This window comes from Podarcis filfolensis (genome assembly GCF_964270895.1).
Source record: "Podarcis filfolensis genome assembly, chromosome: 12".
Classification (NCBI taxonomy): domain Eukaryota; kingdom Metazoa; phylum Chordata; class Lepidosauria; order Squamata; family Lacertidae; genus Podarcis; species Podarcis filfolensis.
In genome coordinates this window covers 40,979,330-41,000,329 of record NC_139614.1, presented here as the reverse complement: position 1 = coordinate 41,000,329, position 21,000 = coordinate 40,979,330, and the positions used below count along the sequence as shown (strand labels likewise).

The 21,000-nt window shown below is 40.6% G+C and overlaps 1 protein-coding gene across 8 annotated transcripts in view; it reads left to right on the top strand.

Annotated features, from left to right (window-relative positions):
* Window positions 1-20,458, top strand: part of PARD3 (par-3 family cell polarity regulator) — a 560,882-nt gene extending 540,424 nt beyond the window's left edge. For all 8 annotated transcript variants that reach the window (XM_083579257.1, XM_083579256.1, XM_083579253.1 and 5 more), the window contains 3 exons: window positions 1,632-1,752; window positions 9,821-9,948; window positions 18,408-20,458. In XM_083579257.1, coding sequence (XP_083435383.1) covers window positions 1,632-1,752; window positions 9,821-9,948; window positions 18,408-18,801 — 643 coding nt within the window. In that variant the 3' untranslated portion in view covers window positions 18,802-20,458. The remainder of the gene's footprint in view (window positions 1-1,631; window positions 1,753-9,820; window positions 9,949-18,407) is intronic.
* The last annotated feature ends 542 nt before the right edge of the window (window positions 20,459-21,000 follow it).

Sequence of the window (21,000 nt, the reverse complement as noted above, 5' to 3'; positions counted from 1 at the left end):
GTTAATGCTCAGGCACTAGAAAAATTCTCAACCCCTCTTCTGCTGGGTATGTGTGGAATTACTACAGGACCTATAAAGTAATAAAATTCCAAAGTGAGGAAATTTAACTACAGAAAGAGAGAGCCTTGTGGCTTTAAATGCCTTTGCAAGCTTGGAGATCAGAGTTAGTAGAACTGAGTGCTCCTACTAATGGTCTTTGCCTGGAGATTCTTAGCAATCTGGAGTGAGCCTTGTGGCTTCTTTGCAGTATTTATCATGGAAAACCTTGATTTTTGCATAACAACAGATGCATAACTGTAGCATCTGTTGAGTAAAGTTTACATAACCTAATGGTGATAGTGCAGACCTTAAACAGCTGACTTCTGTGCATATTTAAACTAAAGTAATTTCACTGACTTCAGTGGGTTTTCCTCCCAAGGACATGTGCAGCCTTCATCTCTGTTGATGCCCTGGTTTGTTTCCACATGGTGAAATGTACCACATGTCCATTAACCTTTTAATGCTATCAAGCTAATCAGTTCAAAGGACTTGTCAGAAACAGACCTAAAGGGTGACAGGATCCTATTGACTGGGGGAAATAATCCAATAGCGCCGCCTCCAAATAGCGAGGAGCCCTGTGGGACTGAGGCTCTGACAGCAGCAGAGTAGCTGAAGTGAGTGAACAATTATCTGTCATGTTGTTTCAATAGTACAGGACCTGATAGAAATATTTATTTGTGCTCTTCTTTTAAACCTAAGTCATGTCTTTTAAATCCTCTTGATAACACAATAGAGGATGTGCCTGTTTGTTTTGGGCGAGGACCAGTTCACAGAATCAATCAAGTGTCCGTTTTCCTTCACTATACATAGCAGCTGTTATATAAGAAACAATGAAAGAAGTAGCCTCCTTAGTGCCTCAAACTCCCACCATCCCTGACCACTGGCCACCCACCAATGTCTGGAGGACCCCTCTATGGCTATGTCTGGCCTGTCTAGGCCAGAATCTTGTTCCCCACAGTGGCAAACCAGATGGCTATGTGAAGCCCACAACAAAGACGTGAGAGTTTACTTTATCACTCATGATAAAACTCTCTGTCTTGGAAGGATGGGTTTAAGCTGATCTGAAGGTGGCTCATTTCTTCCCCATGTGTTTAATAAGAGGATGGGGAGGGGCATAGATGGATAGATAGATAGATAGATAGATAGATGATAGATAGATAGATATGTAACTACCATATTTGTTGTTCTGCATTTTAATATGGAGAATCTTTAGCTGACAGGCAGTCTAAAAATATGGTAAAGAAATAAGCACTTAACAGAGAGATAAATGTTAATTTTGGATCGTTGCAGTAATTATTCCAATGTCTTAAGCCCATCTTTCCAAAAAAGAATCCACCACTCTTTCCAGTTTCGTTCTGGTCATCTCTGTCACTGAAAGTGCTTTCTTTAGCCTTCTCAGATTTGCCTTGAGCTACAAGAATCACCGGAATTTTGCATATAATTCTGTTTTAGGAATATGGCTTTGAAATTTGACTGTAAGCATTCTGTCAGCTCATTATCATATGACTCAATCAAGCTGTTTTGTATCTGAAAAAGAAAAATGGTCTTGCTTTTCCCCTGGTATTAATCTCTTTTCTCCCTTCCTTTCTTAGTAACAGATCAACTCCCAGCAATCATGATCGGATACAACGCCTAAGGCAAGAATTTCAACAGGCAAAGCAAGATGAAGATGTGGAAGATCGGAGGCGGACCTACAGTTTTGAACAACCATGGGTAAGTGCTCATTTTCAGTCACTATATACAGCGCTGCACAAAGTCCTTAGGAATATAGGAAGCTTCCTTATACCAGCTTGTACCATTGGTCCATGTAGCTTGCTATTGTTTACCACACTGACCAGCAGTGGCTTTCCAGAGTTTTAGACAGATCATTCTTCTAGCCCTACCTGGAGATGCCTAGGAATGAACCTGGGGTCCTTCTGCATTCAGAGCAGGTGCTCTACAACTAAGCTACAACGTGTCCCCTGTCTTGTGTCAGTTGTTATTCTTAATCCCTGATGCAACTTCGATTCAAGGTCCTTGGTGACCTTTAAACTCCTGACCCTTTCCTTCTCCATCTGTGGCCCAACATTCCTAATTTCATTTTGTATTGTGCTCTGCCATCTGTCAATTGTGTAAAGGGTATTGTTTGCCCTGTGACAAGGCATAGCTGGGTCACATCAATGCAGACTAGCTTATCTGTCTTGCACTTAATGCCTGTAAGGGGGTTGTGTATTTGTGTACTTTCAAGAACATGATTCTTTGCTTGTGTAAGCTGTGCAGTTTCAGATAAAATATGGAGGGATTTAAGGCATTTATGTTGGACTGCACTTGAAGAGTGCTTTTAAAAAGTGCATTAAAGATAGAACCAGCAACAAGATTTTGCCAAGACAGGAAGAGATGTCCAGAAACGCATAGTTTTCCCAATCCCCCATTGACACAGAGATAGCAAGCCTTTTTTTTTAATCACCAGTATTGTTCTTTTTAATACAAAAGGGTCCCCAAGGAAGCTTACATAACAAAACACAGCTCCATTAAATCATTTAAAAAATCCAGTTTAATAATGTTGCAATTAAAACCACCAATCGCAATCAATAAGCCATTAAGAGAGAGGATGTAAATGTCATATAAACACTATCAGTAATTAAACTATCGAAGGATTTATGTAATAGGAATGTTTTGATCAGGCTTCTGAAAACCTGGAGAGAGGGAGGTCTCTGACAGATGTTCCCGGACAGGGATTTCTGCCATTGTGGGGGCACCACTGAAAAGTCAGTAGTTCTCGTGGTCACTACCTGAGCCTGTGAGTTGGCTCTATCATTAGATACACTGAGGCAGCTGCCTCACATGGCAGATGCAGTGAGGGAACACTGGCAGCCTCCTGGCTATTCCTTCTGAACTCCACTCCCCCCACAAGCTGTTCACTTCTGTTGGAGGACAGAGCCCTTTAGGCCAACTAGGTTGCCCTGCACCCTGTAACTGTCCTGCTGTCTCAGGTGAACTGGAGGACACTATCCTGCCACCATTGTTGAATTAAGATTTAGTTGCCAGTCCAGTTGGGTGCAGTAGGAAAACATGGACTAAGGAGGGGCATAACCTGGCCCTTTGTCTCTGGCAACAAAATGTCTTGGCTGGCCGTGCTGAGTTGCAAAAGACACTTGAAGCAGGATGCTGATAACCTAAGTGTATGATTAGATTCTTTTGATAGTAGACATTCCTTTTGCAGCCATGCACACACACAAGAGTCTCACTGCAATGTGGCGATGGTATAATTCCAATGTGGGAAACCTTTGGCTCTCAAGATGTTGTTGAACTACAACCCCCATGAGCCTCAGCAAGCATGGCCAATAGTGAGGGATGACTAGACTTGCAGTTCAGCAACTTCTGGAAGGCCAAAGGTTCCCTACAAACCCAAATTGTCCTAAATAGACCATGAAAGCCTCTTAAGTATGCAGTACAATTCTGTGCAGATTTTTAAAAAGATTTAACATCCATGTCATTACCAGGCTACCTTAGAAATACAGAGAGATATGCCTTGTATTTGTAGCCATAAAGAAAAGAGCTATGTCATAAATAGAAACCTCATATTTTGTAAATATGTATATCATATTTGTTAACCTGGAGAACATATACAACTTTTATTCAAGTTGACTTTTGTCTCCTTAAAAGCGTTTATTTTAAATCCCAGCATAACTAATGACAACAGACGTAGCCCTTAAATCAGCTACTTCTGCAACTCTATGTAAAATACTCTATATATTTTACTGTGTTTAAAATATATGGGCTTCCTTTTAAAGCTCTGTTATAAAATATGCTTGGTTCTCCCTGGAACTAATTAAATAAAATGCTTGTTTTATTTCCTTGTAAAGATAACTCAGGAACCTATTTTTATTTGCATGTAGAAGGTTCCCGAAAAGGGGCAGGCATTATGTGGAGGCTTCTTCTGCTTCATCTCAGAATTTGACCGGTTAAGGGATCTTGGGGGACACTGTCTGAGAAAACTGTGCGCTCAGGAGGAGAACTTAACTACTGAGGGTCATGGGCCAAAATGTTCTCTATCCAAACACCATAGCAACTTTAAACAGGCAACCTTGGCGTGCATTATACTTTCCAGCAATGAATGAGTGGGAAATTATTTAGATGACAGGCTGATTACCTCAGGAATGGAATAATTTCCTAAATTGTGGGTCAGAATGCTGACCTTTCTTTTTTTCCTCTTTCCCCTCACCAACAATGAGGGCCTCTTCCCCATTGGGCTGATCATGTAAATGAGCTTAAAGTGACAGTAATTCTGTTAAATGTATTAATTTTAATCCTGAGCCGTATTGTTCCCTTGGCTGATGGTCTGCTCCTTTATTTAAGCTGCCCCCCTCTCTCTAACACCCCCCTTTACTCTTTCCTTGTGCATGTGTCTTTTATACAGACACATTCATTTAGATGCTCAAATTCTGGAGAAATAGGTCCATTGTACCTTTGAATTATTTTCTCCCTCTTGTGTATTCCAATCTGGGTAAGATCACTGTGCTGGGAAGGGATGAAACTATGATCTCATCCATTCTGAGAGTATACAATATAGTTTTAGCATTGAGGAACAATAAACCCATCTCTCAAACAGCATATGCAACTTCAGGGTATTAACTTAAAATTATAGAGGTGCTTTTCCCAAAATGCATCCAGATGCAGTGAATACTAAACAATGGTAAAACGCACACACACCAGTGGTTTACTGTGAGGAAACTTCAACCGTATTCTTTGAATGCTTTCTCTTTTTTATCTCAGCGTTCTTGGCTACAAGTATGACTGTGGAAAAACACAGCTGTGCAAGTGTTAAAAAGTTTTGAATTAGCCTGAGGGAACAGGTTTGTGGCACCAAGTGAAAGGGAGGAGTTGGGGGACACGGAAGAGAAAAGGCTTGGATGAACATAAATAAAGGTTTACATCCATAAAAGTCCCTCAAATCCATGATGATACAGTGAGCTTTTTCCTCCTGATTTGAACAAAGAAGGTAATTTCCCATCCACAGAGCTTGATGAATAACAGATATGTATTAAAGAACTGGGATTCGAGAAGCAGAGAGAGATAAGTGTATGTGTGAAAACAGAAGGAAATTGGGTTTGCTGCATATGTCTGACATATAAAAATGACTTCTGCCTGAATCACAGTTTCCAGTTCCTGGTGGATGGTTGTGTCCATATGTCTTTTCTTGGATCACAGTGGGCTGGTGTCCATTTCAAATTATTCTACAACGATTCTGTTGGCAAAACCTTTACTGATGTGCTGTGGGGTTCTGGCATTTCTTCCTGGGCTTGTATATCTGCTCTGCCAATAATTAATGAACTTCTGTCCTCAAAGCAGTCAGTCCCGTAACTTTCATGTATACAGACACTCTTATTCAAAACTTTAAAATGACACTTCCTGAAGAGAGTGGAGCAGAAGAGTTAATGATGAGGACATGACTCAGACCAGTGAGCCTAGGGTGACAATTTATCTTTTCTCAGACATATTCCATTCCACATCATGCCAAGCCAGGGCTCTGTAGGGCTCAAATGTTCACTCCTGCATGAGAAGGGTCTTCCATATCTGCATCCTGGGTGGGGTTTACTTGCCAGCTTATTTCTTTAAAAAGAAATACCCAGTGTTTGCCTTCTGCCCAAAGAGTTGCTCAGAGGCAATTACAAACAGAAATGCAAATATACATACTGCAATAACCCAGCCAACGAAGCACCAATGATCAAGGTAAAAACAGCAGCAGGGGACAAAGCAGCACTTGCTGTCAGCTCCTTAAGCAGCAGCAGAATCAAATGATAGCTTTAAAAAGGATGCTTCCCAAAATATCAACAAAAATGCAAGCATGGATTCCCATCAGCCCCACCTACATGGCCCGTGGTCAGGGATGGTGGAAGTTGTAGTCCAGCAATACTTAAGAGGGCCACAGTTTCCCCATCCCTGGGTTTGAGGTATTGATTTTGGCATGACAGAAGTTCAAGGAAAGGTTGTGCTGAAACTACTCATCTAGTTCATAATATGCTAAAATGTCCAAAAAAGCACCATCCGTTTCCAGCAATCCTTCAGTGCTGTCCAGTGTTTCTCTATTCTTGCTGCGGCTGCTCCTTGGCACCATTTTCCTTCTTTTTCTTTGACCTCACTCTCCTTGACTTCATTTTGCTTAATTTGAATGGCTAAGCCAGGCAATGTTATTTGCTTGACCAGGTGAACAATTATATATTATAATTGTCCGCAAAGCCATGGGAAATGAGTAATAAATAAATAAATAAATAAAATCTATTAGCATCTTTTAATTAAACCACAAGTTTGAAGTTGAGAAACTTCTTTCCAGATGGTAGCCAGTCCTGATTGATCTTAGCAATAGCAATTTCTAAGATGAGGAGTAACCTTGAACCTGTCACTATCTTTCAGCCTCATTTACCTCATAGGGCTGTTCTGAGAATAAAATGTGGGGGAATGTACACTGCCTTGAAGTCCTTCAAGGAAAGAGGGAGCATAAACGCAATAAGTTGATTAAACAGAAAACTGGCCTTATTTAATTGAAGGGTCTTCCATCTTTGAGCAGCCTGAAAACTTTTTAACCAAACTAGAATATTTTGGATTTAGCTCATTTGTAGTTTATTCGTGTCAATTCTAGATCACAAATATATAATAAATAAGTGATAGAGAAGTAGAATTCCAGTCCAAAATTCAACAGCTGAGTTCTACTCCTGCTGGGTTTTCATTCCAGCCCTTGATTTATATTCTGCTACCTAGGATTGGTTTGTACTGGTTCTGTGTGATGGTGACATAATATACTTACCTTAATAGGGAAAGTAAGCATTATTGTATGCTAACCTAATGGTATGCAATATTGATGGTACATATTCTTTCATTGTTTGTTTGAAAAAAAAAAAGAATAGATGCTTTCTTATAGACTTATCCTCCATGTCAGACTTACAATAATGTTTTGAAAGACATATACAACCCCAAGTTATACCCAACATTCTATTTTATACAATTAATAATCATTATTGATGAATTAATGAAACAACAGGTGGGGGCATCATTAATTCATTATTCTACTTTATGTAGCAATTGCATCAGTTCTAAACCTTCAAAATGACATCTCTAGAAATATATTTTGGCTATGTAACCCTTTTCAACAAGTTATAAACTGATTTTACATCATAACTCCCAATAAATTATTATCATAACAATTTTCTTATTTTTCCTAATTATCTTAACATGTCTTGTTGATGAAATCCTTGTTAGTCTGTCACATTAACCAAAATATTGCATAGCGTTGCAAACCTAATAAAAATCATCAGCGACAACCAACTATAGAAGAGAACTTGATCTGAAAAAAAGAAAGAGAAAGAGAAAGAAAGACATTTGTTGTTCATTGAAACCAAAATATGCCCAATGAACTAATGATTTTGGATCTACTAAATATGAAATACATTATGATATATGAGGCAGTATATAAATATATACTGTAAAAAATCATTATTATATTACAGAAGGCTAACATACTCATTGTGCCATATGATTTTGTGAACTAGAGACTATTTCATAAGATGCCATCCAGATAATTTCCATCCAGCCTCTTACAGTGACTGGCTACCCCCCCCCTTTTACCATAGTACACATCACACTATTTCTTGATGTTTCATCTTTAGTCAGTAAATAAGAAGTTTTACCTCTAATTTCTTCAACTACCTTCCAAAACTCCTGAATATTCTTGTGCATGCATAACATTTGCATTTGATTGCAACTGTTCTAATATTCTACATGTGCCTTCTACTGAAATCTTCAAGAAGAACCACAATAAGGATCTCATATTGTCATGTTGTGCATGCCAGCCTTCTTCTTCAGCTTCCTTTTCTCTTGTACTTTCCTTAACAAATCTTCAAAGCCATAATGATCATTTCACTTAAGGGTCATTGTGGAAGACACAAACATATATTTATTTGTATAATACAGCCTTGTGCGCTACGGCAGCCCTGACCGCTATTTGATTTACAAGGTCAGCACTTGTCATGCATCTCCTCACAGACAAGGCTGGAGTTCTTTGTAATTTGCACAGTTAAGACGCAGGCAGCTTTGTTTGATAGCTTTAAAGAATTATGATAATTATACTTTGTCTTGTGCTGCCCTGTTTGTACAGGTGTTAACTAGTTTCAGAGTTACACTCTGAGCACACAGTTTGTGTCCCAATGCATGGAAATATATTTTTCCACATTGAGGGGGTGGGGGTATTTTCCATCTCTCGTATGTCGTATATTGTTGCCAAGATTAAAAATTGTGTGCAGATGCGAGATGAAGCTGATGTGAAGTGATTTTCTTAAAATGCATTGTCAGGCCATTTACAAAGTAGCAGTGTGTTAAATATTTGGAGGGGGCAGTTGTCTAGGAATTTCCATTTGTCAGCTGTGAAACGTATTTTCCAATCTAAGTGCATTAAGTGCAGATACCGTAAGCACCCTTAAAGTTGTTTAAAAGTATATGTAACATGGAACAGATTTTTTTAAAACAGAAAAAGCTGAAACAGTAATTGTCAAATATAAAGCTAACATTAAAAACATATAAATGATGGTGCTATGCACACAACATTATCCCCATGTTGTCCCTGCCCCTGCAGTATTTGTTGATCTGAAGTGTGTTCAGCTGGAATGCTTATAGCTCATTTTGCCCCCAAAAATGTCCTCCTGAAGAGCTCATGGTCTATATGTGTTCACAGATGGAGCATTCTCAGGTTACCTCCGATTGAGGCAGACTGACTGACTTTGCAGGGCTGTGCTATCCTCTCCCCATGTTTAACTTGTCTTTGAATAAAATGCTTTAGCTGTGATTCCTACATTGAGGGGGGTTGGAACTAGAACACCCTCAAAAGAAGGCCTACAGTGCCAGGGCCACTTCATATGGGAGAAACCATCTTACTTTCTTTGGATTGGAAAGGGAAGACACACTAATAAGAATTTTGGTTGCCAGTATGAACTGATAATGAAACACACATGCAGGCATGTGAAACCAACCCCTACTTAGGCATAGTTCCTTCTAGTGGCTAAAAAAGAACATTGGAGTCAGCCAAACTCTACATGGATGGTGTTTTATCATTTATTCATTCTGGTACACTAATACCCTTCTCCTTTCTTCCAACATGGAACTCAAGACCAAGGTTCCCAGGTCTTCAGTTTATACATTTACCAGACCCAAATCTGCTTAGCTTCACCAAGATGGCTGCATTATGTTTCCTCAGACTTCAAAGCTAAGACTATAAAATATGCCAGCCACTTGATTTGAGCAGCGCCAAAAACAACTTAGTCCCTCATAGCTGTGTCCAGTGACTGATCTACATATGCAGCCACTTTGACTCTGTTCATATAAGTATTTGTATGATAACCTTGTCCTAAAATAGGTAGAACCTTTCCATACTTCTGGAATCCTGCAGATAGTCCAAATTTTATCTATCAAGTTTAAGAACCTAAAGCATTTATAATAAGGGCAGCGGGGGGGGGGGGTCTCTTGAAAATATGTCTTCTACTGGAGTTTTTCTGCCATGTCTCTCTCTCAAATACATTTTTGTGATATTTTTTAAGGGTATGTCTGTAAATTGTCTTGGAGCATACATGTTGAAGGTGATTCACAAATTAATACATTCATAATAATGGTTTAAACAGTTCATTTTGGTTGATAATGAAAGCATTTTAAAAATTGTGTCTTTGCAGAAAAATAGCATTATTTATCATTCTGAATGCTATTGTTGCTGTTGTTTTAAAAAACTCACCATGTGAACTTTATGTTTTTCCTATCCTAGCCAAGTTCAAAGTCATACTCGCAGAGTGGCAGGCATTCTGTATCGGTCGAGGTTCAGATGCAGAAGCAGCGTCAAGAAGAAAGGGAGAGTTTCCAGCAAGCTCAGCGGCAATACAGTTCATTACCCAGGTACGGCAAATGTCTAAGGTGATCTGGCAAATTCATGCCTGGAGCCAGTTTATTCAAAGTGTTGTGTCTTCTTTATTAAGAGGAACCCTCTGTTATGAATGGCGCAGCTTGCAGTTCTCCCATAGAATCCCAGGAAGTGTCATTTAGCTCTCACAGAGCTACGTTCCCAAGTACCTATAGCAAACTGCAGGTGCTTTAGAGGAAGTTGAATGCTTTAAATATATGGTATGTACGCAGCTCAGGGCAACAAAGATAAATCTCAAGAAATTTTATTGTATTCAAAGAGAATTAGCATACATCCCATAATATGTTAACAGCAGTGTTTTTTGCCTTTAAAAACAACGTGTTTAGGGGTACTCTCATTTTCCTACTCATATTGAAATATTGCCCCTCAGTGAGGCCAAACTTATATTTACAAAATGTTTAGGGTATGCGTCCCCCCAGAAAAAAAGCACTGGTTAACAGAATCAGTTGGCACAGACTTTCATAAGCAACACACTCAGAATGGGCCACTGGGGGAAGTTTAGAACTAATAAAGGAGTTAAAACTAATCCACAAGTTGTCAGTTCTAAAACCATGTGTAGAAATGCATAGCTAGGATGCAGAAAATAGGTGAGGAGAAAGAGGGGCTGTCTGCCCACAGCAATGAAGAGAAAATTATTACAAAACATAAGAGTTAAGGGCTACAGAGGTGTGTGTGGAAAAGATAAGGAAACGAAGGAAGAGGGACACAAGTATGTTATTTTCACAAATGAGGGGAGTTTGGGGGTGATTAGTAAGAAAAAAGGCAAATACTTCAGTACTGGAGCCAACAGTGTGAGTGATGTGACTTTCTTAATGGAAGCAGGGGGAGATAGAAAGAAAAGCAGGGTGTGGTGAATTCAGTGAAGACATTAGAAGTGGTTTGTGAGCGTGCAAGAGAGAAATGTATTTGTGTGTCAAGGTCCCCAAGCCATTCCAATAAAACACAATTCACACAGAATTTTTCTTTAAGGTTTTTGGCATAATTTTGGCCACAACTTTATTAAAATACAAAAAGTGTGAGTGGTTGCTTAGGCATTGGTTGTGACTATCTGACCCTGCCTGGGGACAGACTGACATTCGCACACCTGCGAAAGTCAGAAAGGGAAAACATTTTGGGGAGAAAGATGGAGCTGGGTACCATGCCCTCACATCTTGTTAGACCCCACCGCAACACGTGCTCTCCATGAAGGAGAACACACTTTGCTGGACAAAGTTTTGAGAAGAGAGAGAGGCCATTTTGAAAGAGGCAAGGGAAGCATGGAGAAGAAGAAAAATCTGTTGCTTCAATCTACTGACTCAGTACTGAGTACTGACTCAGAGTATTTTGCTGCGGTAAGGGAAGCAGAGGAGAATTTGGTAGTATTTCCTAGTACCATCCTAGCAGTGCTTTTGTTCCAATACTGAGTACCCTCGAGTATCCCCCATCCTAGTACAGTGGTACCTTGGTTTTCAAATGTCTCCGTTGACAAACATTTCAGTTTTCAAACGCCGTAAACCCAGAAGTAAAAGCTTCGGTTTTCAAACACACTTTGGAAGTCGAACATGCAATGTAGCTTTTGTACTGAGTTTTCCGTATTGAGGCTTCTGTATTGAGTTTTTGGTTTTCGAACATTTCAGAACTTGAACTCTCTTCCGGAACGGATTAGGTTCGAAAACTGAGGTACCACTGTATATCAAAAATAGCAAAATAAGGGGGGGGGAGGACTTCCAGGAAAGGAGTAGTAGTATAAGGAAGGGTTATATGACCCATTCTGTGTAGAACAGACCATACATAGTTATTTGTAACTGTACACCAGGTAAGAGGCGAATTGGCATGAATGTCACAAATTGCAACCTCAGTGAGGCTCCTTGGAGAGAGGTGCCCTTAAATTTGAGCAGTTTTTGAGCTACTTTTTTTGCCAAATCTGATCTTAATAAATGAAAATAAAAAACAAAGTTTACAAATGTTGTCTTCCTAGTAGCTATTGGGCCGTAAAGTGTTTTAAAATGGTGCCAGCCAGGAAAAATTAATTTTAGATTTCTGCAAATGGGTTTCTAAAGTACACCTTCCTCCTGCTGCCCAGGTGTGGGTTGGAAAGAGATTAGCCTGTATTTGGCAGATGCTTCCGGCCATTCAAACTTCTTGGCTAGCTGCTGTGGAGAGGGGGGGGGGGGAAGCAGCCCCAGCCAGCACGGCCAGCAATGATGAGAGTTGACAGCCCTGCTGTAGCCCATAAAACTGGGTTCCAAAATTTTAGAGATTTAGGGGTTCTTCTGCATTATAGTTTCATGTAATGAAAATAAATATGAACTTGACAGGAGGAAGTAGCGGTAATGGGAAGTCTTTCTTGTATAGCTTGTAACAAAGCGAATCTTGGATGTATAATGTGGATGTATGTCATAAAAGAATTAATTGAGTGAATAGAGAGATTACCATGAAAAGCTATATCAGATTGGGATACTTCCAATTTTCTGACACATTTAATTGGTTCTAATATTTAAGTGCTGTCTATACACATACTTCAGTTTATAAGCAAAAAGTGCTCACAGGCAGTCTTGAGTCTAGGAGGGAGATGTATTCCAAAGGGGTTGTTCATGACTACCCAAGCGCTGCACCTAACACATTCAGACATTTGCTGAATGATCGAGGCTGGTTTGGGACAGAGATTGTTTGAGTCATGTTTAAAGTAAATTTGAGAGTCTTGGGAAAATAAAGTATATTGCGGCAGAATGGAAGATTGGTTTAGAAAAGATCAGGTGTCCTTGAGAGTGATGGGGAGAACAAGTGGGAGAGTTTTTCATTTGATTTTGATCTAACAAGAACAACTCTCATCAAAGCCAAAGGCTGATTCTGTGATTTTGTGTTTTCTTCTTCTTCTTCATTGAACTGATGTATTGGAGGATTGGATGAGATTGGTAAGAACTGGGTTTGAATGGGGGAAGGAAACCATAGGAGCCCAGTGCGCTCCTGATGTTTTAGACTGAAACTATCATCAGCTCCAGTCAGCCGTGCCGATGGGAGTCGTAGTCCTAAATATCTAAAGGGCACCAGTTTGAGGAATGCTTGCGTAAGTCAATGAGTAGTTTATTCAAGGGCTTTGTCTGCATATTCCTTATCTATAGTCAAAAAGGTGGCATTTTATAAGTCTTTGAGTGCTCAGCCAGATATTATTGCCTTCTTTGCCCTGCTTGTGGGTGTCCTGGGGCAACTGGTTGAACTGGTTCCACTGTGGGACTAAATGCTGTACCAGATCAACTTTTAGACTGATCTAGCAGAGCTTTCCTTGCCTTCTCAATTAAGGGAAGATCACTACTGCATGACTGCATTTTTGCAGTTCCCCAAATTATGTCTATGATAAACTGTAATTTTTTTGTCGGAAGAAACATGTAGTGCATTATTATTTCATTTATGAATTACAGGGGACTGTGGAATAACCTTCTGCAGAGCCGCAAAATATATTCTCAGTTCAAGGAAAACTGTTTGTTCAAGGTCTGTGCTACAAAACATCTGTGCACAAACAAATTAATAAGTACTTCAGTCTTTGTTTCCTCGCTTCATGGATAATCTACATTTATGCAGTTATAAATATAAATTGTTTCCAGAATTCATACATTTCTCTGATATCTTCTCATAAAAGTGGTGTTAAAAGAGTCCAACCAATCTTGCTTGCCTTATTGCTAACAGGCAGAGTGAATATGGTGTGAATCAGCTTAATCTATTGTCATTTTCAATGTGAAGCTTTTTAAAAGTAACATTTTCTCGAAGTTGGAACCTGCTGTTAAAAAGGTTTTTTGGATGCTTTAGAAAGCTTATGTGAACTTAAATAAAAGAGTGAATGATTCACACCATATTCACTCATAAATCTCATTGTGCTATACATACTTGTGTTGACAATATGGCCTTTCTTTTTGTGTGGATGGAAAGGGAAGTAAAATGGCAATTTCACAAAGCTGCCTGTCCATGTTGCATAACTACCAGTGATATTATAAGGTTTGAGTTATCTTCCACAGGACAAAGCATAATAAATTACCTGTAATTCTCCTTGGCATTATCCAAGGTCCCAGATCTACCTGGTAGCAGAGCGTCAATATTTCTTTCCTTCTGTTGTGTCAGTAATAGGAAAACTCAGTATCCCTGGAAGAAGAGTCCCTGGGAAATGTAGCTCTCAGGAATCCTGAGTCCAATGGACTCTGTTTTGATTTCTTTTTGTGTTGAAATCCTCTATTATTTGGTGGTTATTTTCTGTTTTATTAACTTCTTTGATATATTGCTGCTCTTAGTAAGTTGCCTTCAGCGTTCCTGATGGACAGACTGGTGAGATAGAAATGTTTTAAATAAATCACTAAATGTTGGGTGACAACACAGAAGCATTAGAAGTTCACTCACACAAGAAGTAGTGATGGCCACCAACTTGAGTGTCTTTAAAGCAGGATTTGACAAATTCATGCAGGATAAGGCTCTCAGTGACTACTAACCAGGATGCCTGTATTTTGCCTCTGTTGTCAGAGACAATATGCCTTTGAATGTCTGTTGCTTGGAACCACAGGAGAGGGGAGTGCTGTTGAACTCAGGTCCTGCTTTTTGGTTTCTCACAGGCATCTGGTTGTCCACCGTGTGAACAGGATGCTGGACTGGATGGACCATTGGCCTGATCTAGCAGTTTCTTTTTATGTTCTTTTGCCTAATTGGTGAGAGAGCAAAGGGGAATCCGATAAACAAGGAACTATCTAGAGCAGGGGTTGTCAACTAGTGGGTGTTTCAGGATTCTAGGTAGGCAGTAGGGGGTTCTACGGCACAAGCTGAATCCTCCTTCCATAGAGCACTGGTGGGCGGTAAGGAAATTTTACCATCAAGAAAGATGCATTAGTGGGCTGTTGGTATAAAAAAGTAGACTACCCCTGATCTAGAGTGAGAAGGGGAGGAACTGGTGCAATCTCACTCTGAACTACTCTCTGCTTGTTCTCTCTGGAGGCTTGTCCAGCTCTATATGTTGACGGACTGGGGACTGGTATACAGTGGTGCCCCGCAAGACGAACGCCTCGCAAGACGAAAAACCCGCTAGACGAAAGGGTTTTCCGTTTTTCGATGCGCTTCGCAAGACGAAAGCCCATAGGGAAATCTCCAGGACAGCGGGGAAGTGCAGCGCGTCTTCCCCACTGTCCTCGGACCTCCTCCGAAGGCTGGCGGTGGGGCGGAGAGACCTCCTCCCGCCGCCAGTCTTCGGAAGGCTCCTCCGAAGGCTGGCGGTGGGGCGGAGAGACCTCCTCCCGCCGCCAGCCTTCGGAAGGCTGCTCCGAAGGCTGGCGGTGGGGCGGAGAGACCTTCTCCCCGCGCCAGCCTTCGGATGGCTGTCCTGAAGACTTGCGGTGGGAGGAAGGTTTTCCTTCCCACTGCCAACATTCAGAATGCTGTTCTGAATGTTGGCGGTGGGGAGGAAAAACCCTTCTCCCACCGCAAGCCCCGGGAACAGAGGAGAAGCGCTGCGTGCCTTCCCCTCTGTTCCCGTACCTGTCCTGAAGGCTTGCGGTGGGGAGAAAAGCCCTTCTCCGCACCGCCAGCCTGGCAAGCGGTCTCCATAGGAACGCATTAATTGATTTTCAATGCATTCCTATGGGAAACCGTGCTTCGCAAGACAAAAAACTCGCAAGAAGAAAAAACTTGCGGAACGAATTAATTTCGTCTTGCGAGGCACCACTGTACTCTCTTTAACTTCTCCACTTTCCCTGCCCTCATCTGAGAGGTAGGCAGAAGAAAAGAGGCTGTCCATGTGCATACATTGGCAGAACCAAGTGGAGCTGCATGCCCCCTATGAAGTCAGCCCTGTTTGCTTGAGGGTCAGGGCTGATGGTTTCAGGGCAACACTCTTTTGCTTACCTCAAGCCCAAGGAAGCTGGCACTTTAACTCACTTTTGTCTGTCTCCATTTCATCTCCCACTTCCATCGTCTCTGTGTCTTGCTCACGTGCATTAACTCATTCTCTCTCTCTCTCTGCACTCTGACTGGCCCCACTTCTGTACGCAAAACAAACCCCTTTGTTGTTAATGCATGCACTGTTTATGGTGAAGTTTCACTATCTCAAGCACAATACCGTACAGATAGATAGCATTTCTGCTGCCATTTAAACTCAACAGTGACGGGCCAATGGCCTGTTATAGTCAAGGCAGCTTCATGTATTCCACTAGACAGTCTGAGTTCTGCTCAGCTTGCTTAAATACCACGTAGTGGAATGTTCTGATACTACATATATTGGAAACAGTTTTCCTCTGCAGTTGCATGAGCATGCTGGGCTTCGTAAGGCAAAAGACAGACCTTTGGCAATCAGGGTTGGTAAAGCCCTGCATACTAATGTCCCATGTCCAGGTCTATTGCAGAATTATTGTTGAAAGTTGTAATTGCTATTACAGTATTAGCTGTCAGACTGTGAATATTTATAGTGTAGTGCCTCAAGGAACACATGTAAATTGAAGAATAGCTGGTTACTCTAAGCAAAAGAGACAAGGGGATAAGTCTACCACCTGCCAAGCTGGCATCATCATCTGGGATTCCAACGTGATATTGCCTGAAATGTTGCATCACTCCCTGGCAAATGTCTTCTGAAACCAGCAGATTCTTCTGCTATTTGGAGTTGATAGCTAGGCATTGGGAGAGGGGAAGGGGAGTTTCAATACTGCAGTCTTAATAGAACTAGAAAAGCTTTATCTGGGTGATTGTATTGACATGTGAGAAAATCAGCATTAATAGTTAGGTAAGAAGCCAGAAATTGAAATTCTGGAATACATGTATGGAACACATAAAGGGTGTGCCTCCACAATGATGAATAAAAGTGATGTGAAATAAAATGTGCTAAGTCAGCTAACTCCGCTTTAAATCCATTTATTTATTTTCTTTAATTTTATACCTTTCAATGAAAAACAGCTAGTCAGCAGCTAATCATTATAAGCAAGTCACAAGTAACTTTATTTGGATTGTTGCCATGCTCAGCATTTGAATCTATGGCCAAATCCATTACGAAAGAGAGTGGCCATGTTCAAACACACAATCAGACATGCTTAAGCCCTGCTGGGTTGTGACCCATGTCAAGAAATACAGTATGTCTGCAGCATTGGGTTTCTTGGTGCTATCTTTTGTACAAAACCTCCAACAAACTGCCTCTGCATGTGATTCTATGTCATACAATTCTATGTCATATTGATTATGGTTCAGTATTCCTGTTGGACTACACTCAGTTCACCTTTGGATGTGTTGTGTATGGTTATGTGGAAGAGGACTTCCTTGGTCATAAGTGTGCATAAAGTGGGATTCGTGGAGGAAAATACTATCCTTTTAAGGTTAGGTGTACTAGTCACAGGGCTTTTTTTCTGTGGGAACACGCCAGAACTGAGTTCTGGCATCTCTCAGGCAGGCGCCATTGCCATTTTAAGAGAATACAGGGAGATGTTCGTGGTGCATTCCAGCACCTTTTTGTGGAAAAATGGCACTGACTAGTCACAATGGCTATACAGCACCTCCAATATCAGATATAAACCTCTAAATGCCAGTTGCTGGGGATCACAAAGGGGAGAGGAATAGTGCACTCGTGCCTGCTCATGGACTTCCCATAGACTGCTGTGAGAACAGGATGCTGGGCTGAGCAGGACTTTGGTCTGAACCGGTAGGTCTCTTCTTGTGTTCTTATGCCCTTCCTGAAGGATACCCACTTTGATAGACTTCAGAGGGCAAATTATGGACTGGTTGTTGGTAGAAGGCAAAAGAAGAAGCCTACTGAATTAGATTATGGGGTCATTCAGTCCAGCATCTAGTTTTCCACAGTGGCCAATGAATTACCATATTTTTCGCTCTATAAGACACACCTAGTTTTTAGAGGAGGAAAACAAGAAAAGCCAGCAAGAGCCACAGACACGCTCACTCGGCGGGGCTCTTTAAAGATAGAGCGGCTCTTGCTGGCTTTTCCGGGAGGTGGGAGAAGGGACTGATGGGCTGCCCTCCGTCCCTTCTCCCACCTCCCTGAAAAGCCAGAGCAAGCTGTGCAGCTATCTCTGAAGCCAGCACAGCAAGAGGGAGAGCTGCGCAGCGCCCCTTGTTGTGCTGCCTTCCCAGCAAAGCAGGATGAGGGATAGCCTGCATTCGCTCCATAAGATGCACACACATTTCCCCTTACTTTTTAGGAGGGGAAAAGTGTGTCTTATGGAGCAAAAAATATGGTACCTTCAGGAATCCCTCCACCCACAAGCAGAGAATGGAAGTGATAGCGTTTCCTCCAGCAACTACTCTTCAGTAGTAGTAGCCAATGTTCAGTATTGATCAGTTGTTTGTTATTCTATTCTATGGAGAATGAGTGACTTGCCGGAGTGCCTCATACTGAGGCATAAAAGAACTAGAAAAGTTTTCCAGAAATAAAACAAGTGTTTCCCATAAGTGTAATGAAGTATAATAAATACCTTGTTCTGATTTTCAGGCAAAGCCGGAAAAATGCAAGCTCTGTGTCTCAAGATTCTTGGGAGCAGAACTATCCTCCGGGCGAAGGTTTCCAAAGTGCAAAAGACAACCCGAGGTATTCCAGCTATCAGGGCTCCAGGAATGGCTACATGGGAGGCCACGGCTTCAACGCCCGGGTGATGCTTGAAACACAAGAGCTGTTGCGTCAAGAGCAGAGGCGGAAAGAGCAGCAGCTGAAAAAAAAGACATCTTCTGAAGGGTCCAGCAACTATGACTCCTATAAGAAAGTTCAGGACCCAAATTATGCCACTCCCAAAGGTCCTTTCAGACATGATGTACCCCCTTCGCCATCTCAGGTTGCCAGGCTAAGCAGATTGCAAGCGCCAGAAAAGGGAAGACCATTTTATTCTTGAGTCGAAGAAAAAGGTCAACGTCCCATGCAATAAAGGAACATTTTCATATGAAGAGACTTGTATTGGGGGGCGGGGGGGGACTTCTTCTTCTTTTTACAAAAAGGAGGTACTAAGGAATTCTTGTTTGCTTCAGTGCCTTTAGCAATATAGGCAAAGAATCAGAGGGCCTTATGTCTTTGCCATTGTGTCTCAAGTGTTATATCATGGAAGGATTTTCCATCATTTGACAATCATACTCTAGGCAAGTGATGTGTCTTAGTTATCAAGTGTCCTAGCCCAGTTCTGTGCTATCACTGTCTGCTTCACTACATTTTGCTGTCAGGTGTTCAATGCTTCAGTGAGGTCCGGTTCCAACATACATCATTAATTTGTTTTTAATTAAAAGATGCATTGCCATACCTTTGATTAAGGGAAAGGGGTACGTATCACTTGTAAGCAGTAAGGTTGAATGTTCACTCATGATCTTTAGCCCTTGATGTTTTACAGTTGATAAATATTTAAATGTCTGTCTGCTGAAATGCTGTTTTTCTTTGACTTCACATGTTCACTCTTGAGTCCTATCAGAAAGCTTTATCCTCATTCCTAAGCAAAAAATGTTATGTTTCATATATCCTGGGGACCTTGTTGCATTTGTCTTATACTTTAATCATATATAGGTTATATTATCAGTGAAAACCTTGTATTTATAAGTTAACGTTGCCTAATAATAGTGGAGGGACATTGCTGTTTCATGAAGCATGTAGAATGGTGGAGAGAAAAATATCTCTCTGGTTTGGTTTAACAACTTTGGTGGGGATTTTTAATTATTATATTCCATTACAAAAAAATGAACCCCCAAAATGAATTATAAATTAAACATTGCCCAGTTACTCCATACATCATGATAATTTAATTTGTCCTTAATTTTTTTTGGGGGGGGGAATACAGGACAAAATAAATAAAAAATCTATTTTTGCATTTAAAATAGTTTTTTTAAAACCTGTTTTTTGACGATTTGTAAAGCCTTGTGGACAATTTGCGCTGTGCTTCCATGTTACTGTATTTTTACACCTCAGTATCACGGTAAAGATCAACCATAAATTGGATAATAAAAGAGAATTGGGACTGGACATTGGTAAGCATTGTCATGAAAAGATGTTGGTGTCCAAAAAATAACGGAAACAAAAAGATTGTTCCAACAGAGTTATTGTTAATGTGTATATTGGGTATATGAAATTTTCCTTTCAACAGCTGGTTTTGTGTTTGATGCTCTGAACTTTGATTGTGAAAGAGACATGTGTACACACACATAACTGGATTGCTAAAGTGCCTGCAAATCCTGATGTGAAAGCTCAGCATATCATGCGTAAATGAACAAAAAGAAGTATCAGTTATTGCTTGTGTATTGTTTGCCTTTTTTTATAAAAGACAAAACCCAGTCCATTTTACTTCTGCCTCAACCTTCGTTCAAGAATATATGTGACAATTCAGCACATGCTATATCTTTATGCCTGCTTGTTATTATTTTTTTGTTAATATACTCAAGTGTTAAAAATTTGCTACTAATGTAAGCACAAACATTGAATGACCATGACTCTTTTACGCAGAGACTTTACAACACTGTGTAAAATGGCACTCTCTGTAAATACAGAAATTTAGAATAAAAAGACTGTTTTCATCTTGGTTTCAATATCCTTCTGAAGCTTTCAAAAACTGTAGCCATTACTTGATTTTGAGAGAGAGAAAGAGATTTTCACAGATGTTGTTTTATAATGTTCCTAGTGGTTTGAGCTTCCCTTTCTTAAAAAAATTACAGGCATTTAACTTTTTCTTTCAAGAAAAGAAAAGATTTGTGGGGCCCATTAGAGTTCCAAAACTGATTCTAAGAAAGAGAAAGTGGTTAATAAATGCTTTTAGTTACTTCTATAAGCTCTGTAATTTAAGAGTTTCTGTTCTAAAACAGAACCACCATATTGGATCAATCTCTCTCCCTCTCTCTCTCGGCAGGTTGTTCTGAGGTTGTTCATTATCTGCATGAATGAGTGCTCTGTGGTAGGAATGGATAGGATTTTGGTGCCAGAGGACTGCTTAACCAACTCTACAGGGCGTCACAAGCCAGTGGTGGGTGTGGCCACCCACACTCTCACATAGACTTGTATGGAGACACAAGCGTACACACACAGAAGCACACAACCCTTCCTCATGAAGTGATTCATACAG